At 38.0% G+C, this 10,770-nt stretch overlaps 1 protein-coding gene across 2 annotated transcripts; it reads right to left on the bottom strand.

Annotated features, from left to right (window-relative positions):
* Positions 1–745: 745 nt before the first annotated feature.
* Positions 746–8,398, bottom strand: LOC104595769 (UPF0496 protein At4g34320-like). Of its 2 annotated transcripts, none has more exons than XM_088889057.1 (3): positions 7,833–8,398; positions 4,562–5,764; positions 746–1,229 (listed from the first exon to the last, which is right to left on the bottom strand). In XM_088889057.1, exon 2 carries the CDS (start codon positions 5,717–5,719, stop codon positions 4,592–4,594), a length of 1,128 nt encoding a protein of 375 aa, XP_088745183.1. In that variant the 5' UTR covers positions 5,720–5,764; positions 7,833–8,398; the 3' UTR covers positions 746–1,229; positions 4,562–4,591. The 2 variants fall into 2 exon arrangements, with proteins under 2 accessions (XP_088745183.1, XP_088745182.1); XM_088889056.1 differs by lacking the exon at positions 7,833–8,398 and adding an exon at positions 6,082–7,811 and having other exon boundaries at positions 4,562–5,929.
* Positions 8,399–10,770: the final 2,372 nt, after the last annotated feature.

Here is a 10,770-nt window from a genome sequence, read left to right as displayed (position 1 = left end):
GATTCTCTGAGTGACAAATATTGGGGCCCCATAAGAATCATAGGGTAGAGGAATATCTCAGATTCTCATTTCATGGGAGCTGGGGTCATCAAGTACGACCAGGGGCCACAAAGTAGCACGCATGACAATAAAATGGGGGGTTGTATAGTCACAATCCATTTTCATAGCATAGAGTCGACAGTGTTATTTACACATTAGCATTTGCCTTTTGCTATGCTGTAGCCAACACTCTACCTTTTTGCCCAATAAATATGTAGATAAGAATTGATCTTTGCTACTTCCAAGAATAATATTGTATGTGCTGAAGTGAAGGATGGCTAACAATTAAATTTCCTTGGGCATCCAAAACTCTAAGAACAAATGGTTTACTACTGGAAAGGTTGTTCCTAAATCAAAAGAAATATCAACATTAAAGTCAAACTGTATCCTTCCCAAAGAAAAAAAAAAAGTAGATAACGTATTTCCCATAAACAAGTTTTCTCTAAACGCATTTATAATGAATTCTTCTAAACATACTAGGTTGTGACCTAATTTAATGTGACCCCATGTCCATGACATGAAGCGCTATCTCCATCACTGTCACATCCGAATAAAACTCCAAATTTCCCATTTTCCAGTCCTAAGAAAGTAACTCCATGTACGGGTAGCTGGTTCAATGGATCCAAAAAGGAGCAATATTACAATTCAACATTGTGAAAGAGATAGAAGAAAGGAGCCGTTTCAAAATGCACAAAATGAAACCAGGTGAAGTTTGGACTCTTTTCAGAAAGGATCATTTTTGTATAGGGAAAATTGTTTCAACAGGTTCTATAGCCAAAAGAGATGGAATTAAGCATTCTTATCAGTTGGTTTCAATAATGATACATGTGATTTTAACTGTGATAGCTGTCTATGATGGTTATTCAAACAGATGATCTCTAAGTTACAACTGCATGCCACTCTCTATCATTGGTATTCAGCCCAATTCATATTTTTATAGAATTACACAAGGGGCCATTACTTGGTGTAATGGTAAAATATTGGGCTGACAGGAGTGAGAACACAGGTTCAGTTCAAGTATGAGAGCAGCCACTTTGTGCAAAGAAGTCCCAAAGGTTGGTTCATGTCCAGTCCACCCCTCCAAAACAGATAGCTGGGACCAACATTGGATAATGGTCTTTGCTCTTTTGGCATTGCTAACAATAGAATGGCATTTCTGTTTGTAACTGAGCTCCCCAGCTTCTTCCAGACTGCTCAAGATGGAAAGGATTGCGTGAGATAAATAACTAGAAGTGATTCAAAGAAACTAATTAGATTACAAAATCTACTTTTATGTGGGAACAACATTCTATGGAAAGTTGGAAACAAACTGCCTTACAATCTGTGTATTCAGATGATGGCTTGAATAACAGGCCACAAAATAATTGGACACATAAAAAAGTCATTTCAATTTTGAAGACAACTCCAAAAAAAATGATCTCTCTTTCACATTTTTTCAGAGATCCATGTAATAATGGTTGTAGGTCTGTATCCAGTGTAGCCCTCCCAAGACCCCAGATAGCTGGGACCAACATTGGGTAATGGCCCTTTCTTCATGTATGAGTGATTTTAAGCCTTTCTTAAGGTTATATTATATAAAAAAAGGGAAAGTAAGAGTGCAAGGATATTTAGGTTACTGTTGAGAACTTCCGGTTTTGTCTCTTAGGGTTCTTTTTTCTTGTGAGGGGAGTTTACAAATACCTTTTGTCTGGAGTTTCTTTGTGGATGCTCTCTAAGTTTGAGATTTTGTACAAGGGATTTTTGTCTTACAATCAGAAGAATGTTCCTCTTGGGAGGTTACTCTTTGACTCTTACAGGTTTGGATTTTCACTGTAGTCATAGTCAGCTTTAACATCAGTGGATTTTCTATTTGTCTTTACCCGTGGCCACAAACATATTGTCAAACCACATGAACCTTGTATTCTTATGTGGATTTTTTTTTCTTTTTTTTTTCTCTCTACTTTTGATTTTGCCATCAGACCCACAAACACACTTCTGCACAACTAGGTAGCTGACAAAATAGCAGTAAATAGGAATAAGTTTATATCTAATAATCATCTAAGTTAAGACAGTAGTTTGAAGATAAGAAAGACCACAAAACCATGTAAACTTAACTCTAGCAATTGCCCCATTAATCAGTTGGTACAACTTTATCTGCAGATGCCTCTAGGCTTACCGAGGCAATATTGGTTACAATTATAGAACTTACTGGTCTCTTGGTGCTCTTTCTAGAACCAGGCATTGTCAAACATAGCATGAGTCCCTTTTTTTATCAGTAAACATAGCATGAGTCCTATTAGATCCACAAGTTACAATTTCTTAACAACATAATTCCAAATCACCAATGAAGGAAGCAGGGCAGTTCAAAGTCTTCAGACTCATAAAATATTGCAACCACTTCAGTTGTTTTCATATCCAAGGCTATACTTTCTTTTCTTTAAGAAATTAATTCGTTCTAATGCTTCACTTTGCTGACCACTTGACCTATTTGTGGATTCCCTTTTTATTCGATGTAAATCTTTCATCCTAGATACTGATCATACCTTCTTCTGGTTAACTCTGAGCATATAATAAGAAGCAATGACATTCTTATCAGGTATTTTTCTTCATAAACTCTTAGTCCATATATTCAATGTTCTCCACTACTTGACTCCTACTTGAAACTCTATGTATTTTTCTGAGTTAGTCTACAAGCCTCAGTGAGTTTTCTTTTTTGAGACAACTTGTTACTTGTAAATAAAATATATTGATGCAGCTACCACATGGCAATAGGTCCATGCCCACATAACTCCATCAATGCCCTTGTATCCACAACTAAAGTGGGTTGTCTATTTACATGTCCAATAACCAACATTCTTGGCCCTTTTCCTACAAGTCTATCTCAATACCCAGCCAGGCTCTACGCAAGCCTGTATCAAGTCCACTCTAATAGACTCAAAGCAGAAGAAACTAAAAGGAGAACTAAGGCATATTACAAGAGATAAGACTATAGGATATTAATGAGTGTTTTTGTAATTTTTCTTGCCTTGCAATGACAACCTAGCCTTCTCGTATAAAAGGAACTGTACTCCTTAATTTCTTTTTTGATGAATGAATATTTTATCTGCTCAACAACTTTTTTTAGTTCAGAAGTGAGGCTTCTCCTAATGCTAAAACTCCACCTTCCCCTTCCTCTGGTTAGTGAGACTCAAATCAAAGGATTGGAAGCTAGCAAAGATACTTTGGATTCCACGTCAGCACCACATATTCAACCATTAAAATTTGGGACACTTAGAGAACACTGCAAACAGGCTTTTGGACACCATTATCATGATTCCTTCTCTCTGTCCAACCTTTGCATCATCATGCTGTTCTATCTGTTCTTGCTAAATTTTGACACCTAGGACTTGGAAAAAACCTTGATTTTCTGATACAAAACAGATTGACATCAGTCTTGAGACTTAAGCATTGAACATTATTAACTGATGGAAAGCCCATTGCTACTCCTACTCAATATCTCCACCAAGTTGGAACTGGTAAGATTTCTACCATCAGTAGTTGAGATAATACTTGGACAAGCACAACACTAGTTTGTGATGGCTTCAGTCTTCCTTTGTTGAGGGAGAAGAGAAGGTTCAATTCAATGTGGTGTACTCATCAACAAATTACAAAACCAGGACAACTATGTCTTCAGTTTTTTTTTTCATGCTTTATTTTAATTATTTGATGTGTATTATTTTTTTTACGTCAATTAACTTATAGCTAAGTGGAGGAGGTAACTGCCGGGACCATAAGCAATGCTATCTTGTCTGATAATGACCGATACTATTATTGTTACCATTCCTATTTGGGTTGGTTAGATTTATTTGCATTATTTCAGGACAGAGCAAGAAACAAAACTACTGTTGTTAATTCCATCATTGAGACCTGACACTATACAATAAATAAACTGTTTATAGACTGCTAGGACTAATCTGGTTTTCATTCAATAGAGTTCAACTATAGATTATAGATGCCTGAGCTTCTGTGTGAAAGTATAACAGTGCTTTATGAGCAGAATGGTTGTGTTCCATAATCTTTTTGTTGTCGTGCAGTGAAACAAATCACAAGGAATGACTTGAAGAAATAGATATGAATTTTCACTTTCAACTAACTTCCCCACTTTAAATCCACTATGATAAGAAGAAAGAACTGCATAATGCAGAGATTCAATTACAAATATGGCCAGCAGGTCACATCTGTAGACTGTAGGGCAGTCTATTAAATTTTCTAGGCTATAATCAAGCCAAAAACAATTACAATATCCATAAAAGTTTTGACTTTACAACTCTAATACAACTTTGAATGAGAGGGCAATATAAAAGTACAAAACAATAAATAAATTTATTCCCACAGTTAAGAATGATAAAAATTGGACACAGAGACATCCAAGTTTAGACCTGAAAGTATCAACTTTTCCTAAATTGTTCTCCATAAGGTGAGATATCCAATTCAATGGATCAAAAATCCAGAGTTAGCTGTTGTTGCTTAACATATATTTAGTATGAAGTCGCATGAGATTTACCCAAAGAAGGAGCAAGCTTCAAAAAAGCTTTTAGTTGTTGGGATGCTTAATAATCCTCTGCAGGACTACCGTCCGTGCCCTCCTTATATCCCTGCTGCACCTGTCAGCATGTTCACCCAAATCCTCAATGCTCTTCATAAAGACCCCCAACTTCTTCTTGATCTCATCTATTCCGATCTTTACGGCATCCTCCTCTCGAAGTGCGAAATCGGCATTTTGCATTAGAGACTCAATCTCTATTTCCAGCCGATCAACAAGAACCCTAATGCTATCCAAGTCCTTTATTGCAATGTAAGTTCCTGCCTGCATTGAGTGTATTACCTCCTTCTGCCCTTTCAGTGCAACCTCGTAATCCCTCCACAGTGAATCGAACCATTTACCCATCGACCCTAAAGGAATTGAAGTTGCAGCTGCCAGGGCAGCTGCGACAGGGGGTGCCGCCATTGCAGCAGCCACCACCGAGCAGATGAGAACAGCAGCAAAGGCGGCAGCAAAGATAATGCTTGAGACCTTTCTCCATGCTTTGACAGATTTTAACTTCTTATCGAGTTTCCTCTTTCGAAGCATTAATTTCTCTAACATCAGTACCTGCTGCTTATAAACCGAATTGAAAACCTGGAAGAACTCCTCCGTGAATGGGTCTCCTGCAGCTTTGAAATTCTTTAACTCCTCCGATGTCTTCAAATACTTCTTCTGCCCCTCTACCCCATCTTCCTCTTCAAACTGCTGGAGGGCGACATGAAGGATCAATTGGCTGTCCCGGGCTCTTTTGAGGCATTTCTCCATGGCGGTACAGAAATCTAAGGTTTGCAAACTGTTCTCGAAGTACTCTTCCACGAGTTCAAAGAGCTCTTGATTCTTCCAGATATCTTTCTTGCATTCCAAGATGATCTTGACGACCTCCTGGTTCATCTCAAGCAGGCATCCGGTAACTTCTCTCAGCGAGTTGAAGGAGAGCGCTCGAACCTCAACGCCATGGGCGAGGGTGTTGATGACGCGGTTTGTGCGGGCTTGAAGGGTGCTGTCAAAGGTTTGCACTTCAGGGTCATGCCTGCATGCTGCTTCATAGGAGCTCAGCTCGGCTGTGTACTGGAAGTTGCTATTTAGTTGGAGGACGGGCGGATTTTCACCCGTCTTCTTGCTAAATTGTCCTCCCATTGATGCAAGTTCAGACTTGAGACCAAAGCAAAAGATCCCTCAAAGCTGCAGCTAGTAATGTAAATCTCAGCTTGAAGAAATGACGAATTTCAAGCTAGATTTCTTACTTCAATCGAGGCTTTCTAGCACAAAAGAAGGTTGATTTCCAGCAAAACTTGTATTTTTGAGATGAACCCAATAATCATTAGCTAATAATTATCAGAAAAGCTCCTGAAACTCCAACTAAAACCTCTCAGAGATCCGGTCTCCAAAAGGAAAAGGCAAATATAAACAGAACAACTTTGCCTTCAAATACGAATCTATATATATATATATATATATATATTATATAAATAAAGAAAACAAACCCAAGATTCCCTAACCAGAAATATTGAAGGTTGTTGCAATCAAACACATTTGAGATTCATAGACTCTTCCACCAGACGGGCAGACAGAAATACTGTAGAACAGAAAGGCAAAACGGGACTAGAATAGGATCAAAGAATGAAAATTTTGGAGAAAGAGGAAGCGATCGACTTATATAAGTAGGAAAGCAGAGAAAATGAAGAAAGAGACAAAGAATTTCGGGTGAGGGATGCAGGAGATGCTTGCAGATAATTAAAACCGTTAGAAAGAAGACTAAGAGATTGAAAGAAGGTTTGATAATGGCTTGCACGCATGAGAAACGGAGTGGAAGGAGGGATGGACAATGCGGGAAGCAAATGTCTACTCTCTCTCTCTCTCTCTCTCTCTCTCTCTCTCCCTCTCTTCCTGTTTTACAGTTGTAAGGCGCAAAGGAACAATTACCAAATAAACTGGGGGCTTAAAGGAAAAGGATCATAAAAGTGGGGAGTCCCCCCTTCTTTAAGACTCAGTCAGACGAGAGAAGGGCGACTCTGGCAGTGCAAAGAATGAGAGAGAGGAGGAACAAAAGAAGAAATCAAGCGAGGCGGCCCTCTCGGTTGGAGTCAATAAACCAATGAGTCAAGAAAGAATTGAAACAAACACAAAGGCAAATGTGGGGCTCTTCAACAAAGCCTGCCATTCTCATCTAAAATGACTAAATTATCCTTATTCGGGCTGAATTCACTCGGACTTTAGAGATACCTTTTTATACTTATTTATTCCTCTCTTTTTAGAAAATAGTAGAATGTCTCGTGCGATGCAAGGAGACCAATGGTTGATTAACCACAATAAGCATTGGGGGTCCTGATTCAGCCCCAACACCTCAATGTATCAAGGATTGGTTCATATGAAGATTTTCTATTGTCTAATTGATTGTCATCCGGCAATTTCAGGTTAATATTTATACTTGCAATTTAAGAATTTGTATAGTGTAGACTATTCCTCGTAAACAATTGAACCAGTGTTGGTAACTGTGCAAAGTATAATAATAAGCAAATATATATGTGAATAATTCAAATTTTTAATAGGTTAAAGGATTACATCAGGCAGAGATCAATACGTGGGTGTCTTTCCCAGTTTTCTTGGCAAAAACATATGCAAGAAAAGATGGAGGCTGAAAATAAAATGTAAAATTTTCTTAAGCAATCACTTTGTGCTAAAATGAAAGAGAAAGAACTAATAAAATTCCTACAAGGAATTGACAATTGATTGGACCTAATTTCATATGGGTTAGCTTCATTTACATACAGCCTAAGATATCAACTGCAAGTTTATAATCAAAATGAAGTATAAATGAAGGTGCAAATATTTTAGACAATATGAAGTCATACTGTACAAATTTCAAAGAAGAGAAATGATCAAATCTTGCTGCAATAGATATAAGAAATAATGGAATATAGTAAGAAATTTATGGAGAGATACAAATGAATAGTGAATTCCTTAGGGAGTCTAAATTAAGAAAGTTTGTAACCAAAATGCAAAGGCAACATTAATGCCTCATATAAAAAAAAATAAAACAATGTTTTTTTGATATATGCTAAATAGGATAGAATATACCTGGCTTTCTACTTAAAATCACTAATCTGAAAGTCTACTTATTCCATACTTTTATTACTTGTATCAGGGTTTCATTGAATTGAAAACAGAACTAGGGCAAGAAATCCACCTAAAAATAAATGTTTCAGACTATTTCGAATTTGCAAAAAAAAAAAAACTGATGAACTCCTGCCAGGAATTGACAGCTAATTGGACCTATGAACAGTTAAACTCCCGTCACTCCGTTGAGCTCCTGAGCTAACAAAGACGATGGGCCACCAAAATCCTCTACTCTCGTTCACTCTGAAGTCCTCGCCTTTATCGCCTTTTGTCTCTCATTCGTTGAAGTACACAAAGCTGAGTTCGCTTCCATGGTCTGTGTTCACTTCTCTTCCTTCTCTCTCCTTGAAACTGAGTTGCCTCGCTCCGGGGATAGCAATTCCACTCAATCCAATGGTTCACACACGAGATCTAGAGAAGACAGCTTGTTGGTATGATCGATCGGGCACTAGAGAAGGAATTCACCGAAAATGAGCAAACCAAAGGTTTGCTGGATCTACGCTCCTTTGCTCTTTCTTCTTTTCTGTTTTTTACTTATGTATTTTGATTTGTTCCCTGTGGAGAATGAACTAGGGTTTTTGTTAGGGCTTTTCTCTGTTTGATATCAGTGTCGGGTTTCGTATTAGTGCGAATAGGAAAGATTGTGAAGTTCGTGCTTGTGGATCAGCTGTATGTGGTTTTTGATGTCCTAGAGGACAAATGTGAGCGTGATCCCATGTTGATTTTTCTTCCTTTCTCAATTTTGTTTTAACTGATTTTTCTTCCTTTCTCAATTTTGTTTTAACTTATTTTCAGGAAAAAGTGATTTTCAGCCATATAGGCTCTTTTTCGTCTATGCCTTAGGTCTGTTTATTTTTCAGTAAGTTACTTACTCGGGTAAATGCAGTTATTTGGGTAAATTTTTCCTGAGAAACATTTATTCGATTAAGTTTATTTACCCATTCAAGTATTGGTAACTATTCTCCTAAGTGGGAAAGTTATTTATCCACCTAAGAGATGAGTACTTAAGAAAATAAACTTTCAATGATCCTCACATAAATCTGAAAAAAGAACAAAAAATTCCTAGGATTTCCTCCCTCTCAAAATCTGAAAAGAAAACGCCCCCTTAGAACTGAATTTCTTGTCAAAGCATCAGCGTTTTTCCTAACTTCCATATGCTAGTCGAGTGTTCTCTCAATGACTTGAAATATTAATTGCAATTTCCTGAAAGTTATTTCTTTCTGATCCTTTTAAACAATTTTGGAGACGGATAAGTATGCTTGTCTACTAAAACAACTAACGGGGAAGATTTTCCAGTTTAATACAATAATTTGTTTTCTAGAGTTTTCGTTTGTGATAGCTATTATAATTTACAATTTAGTATATTAAATTTTCACGATTTCTGCTGGTATAACATGGCTTCCACTTTATTTGGATTTGCTTTAGTTTGATAGGGTCAGCAAAATAGCACCCTGAAAGCAAGCACGACATATGGATCTTCACTAGTGCATGGAAATTGCTGGTTTTGTTCCAGTAGTTGAGGAGTTTCACAATCCAGCTACGACAAAGGAAGGGGTTTCACAATCCAGCTACGACAAATCGGTAGTCGTTGAGGAGGCAACAAGTGTTTTCAACCTTCTAAAGCCAGCTGTCGATAATGGTAGTTCTGAACAGAGATGAAGATGGACGAAAACTTAAGGGTACGTAAGACAATAGGTAAACAGTAGAGTACCCATGTCAATTAACTAAATTAAGAGATTTATCCTATTTAATATATTATGCAATATACATTATTAATTCATTTAATGTTAAGTTTTTAAAAAAAGTAAAATTCAAAAGAGTAAAAGACAAATAAAAGAAAAGCAAAACTCAAAAGAATGAAAGACAAATAAAAGAAAAGCAAAACTCAAAAGAGTGAACACACTATTGGTGTGGGAGTCTAAGCATCTTCCTTCCTCAATAATCTCTCTGACTCTCTCTAGTTTCTCTCTAATCTCTCCGTATTTAGAAGTTTAGATTTGGGAATACAATCGAATAGGTTGACCAGTGCCCTACTATGCTGTTGCTGCCCGTTGGGTGAGGGGCTGACTGGCTGAGGGCGTCTTCCTTGTCCTGTTGAGTATCGCCGAATGCCATAGCTATCGGCTGCCGCAGAGGCCGTCTTCTCCTCCATTTTTTATAGAACAAACAAGGCTTGACTTAATTTCGATTTTAACAAAAATAATAAAAAAAAATTCAGTTCAGTTTAATTGGTTTTTACATATTTCATTTTCGATTTGGTTTGCCATCTTGTTAAATCGATTTTGAAAATTTCAGCTTTTTTGGATACTCACCCCTACTCCTCTCACCACTCTTGCCATACCGAATCGAACCCACCGTTTTTACTCTCATTCTCTCCCTCTCCGATCAGTAGCGACCAACAACTATCTCCGATGACCAGAGAAAATTGGTAGATGAAATAAAATAAATCTGGGCCAGAATAAGAAGAGAAGGAAATAAATGAATTTATGTAAAGCGATTTTTTGGGGTAAATTTATAACGTAATGTGTTGAACCGTCGCCGGTGTTCTCTTCTCTTATCTTTCCTCCCCACCGTCCCTACATAGTATCAAACCGCCGCAACGAATGCCTGAATCTCCACCGCCCAAACAACAACGCCGTCGAAACCATTGCTACAACCCTCGCCGTTTGGAGGCGGAAATGGGGAAATGGGTGTTGGAGATACATGAGCTGGGGATGAAAACGAGAATTTGGTTGGACAACTTCGAAACGCCGAAGATGGCACCCACTGCCTATGACATTGCGGCGTTACAGATTAGACGGCGGTTGGCAAGCTCATGAGGAAGCTTCCTTGTTGATGATATCCGGTCGACGGCTCATGAGGTGGCTTCATTGCTTAGAGTTAGAGGGCCAATAGGAAGCTTCGAGGTGTGTAGCTCTAGCTCGTACTCTGTTCCAACAATCATTGGTTTGCCGCAGAGTCAAATTCAAGCTATCAATGAGTCGCCTTCTGCGAAGTTAGCAGAATCTTTGTTGATGGAGCCATCTAATGTGATTTACAGGGCTCTCTCTCCTGGGACTTTTCTTGAGCTC

The sequence above is a fragment of the Nelumbo nucifera genome, chromosome 5, assembly GCF_055504915.1.
Source record: "Nelumbo nucifera cultivar China Antique chromosome 5, China Antique-T2T, whole genome shotgun sequence".
NCBI classification, from domain to species: domain Eukaryota; kingdom Viridiplantae; phylum Streptophyta; class Magnoliopsida; order Proteales; family Nelumbonaceae; genus Nelumbo; species Nelumbo nucifera.
This window is presented reverse-complemented; position numbering and strand designations above follow the sequence as displayed.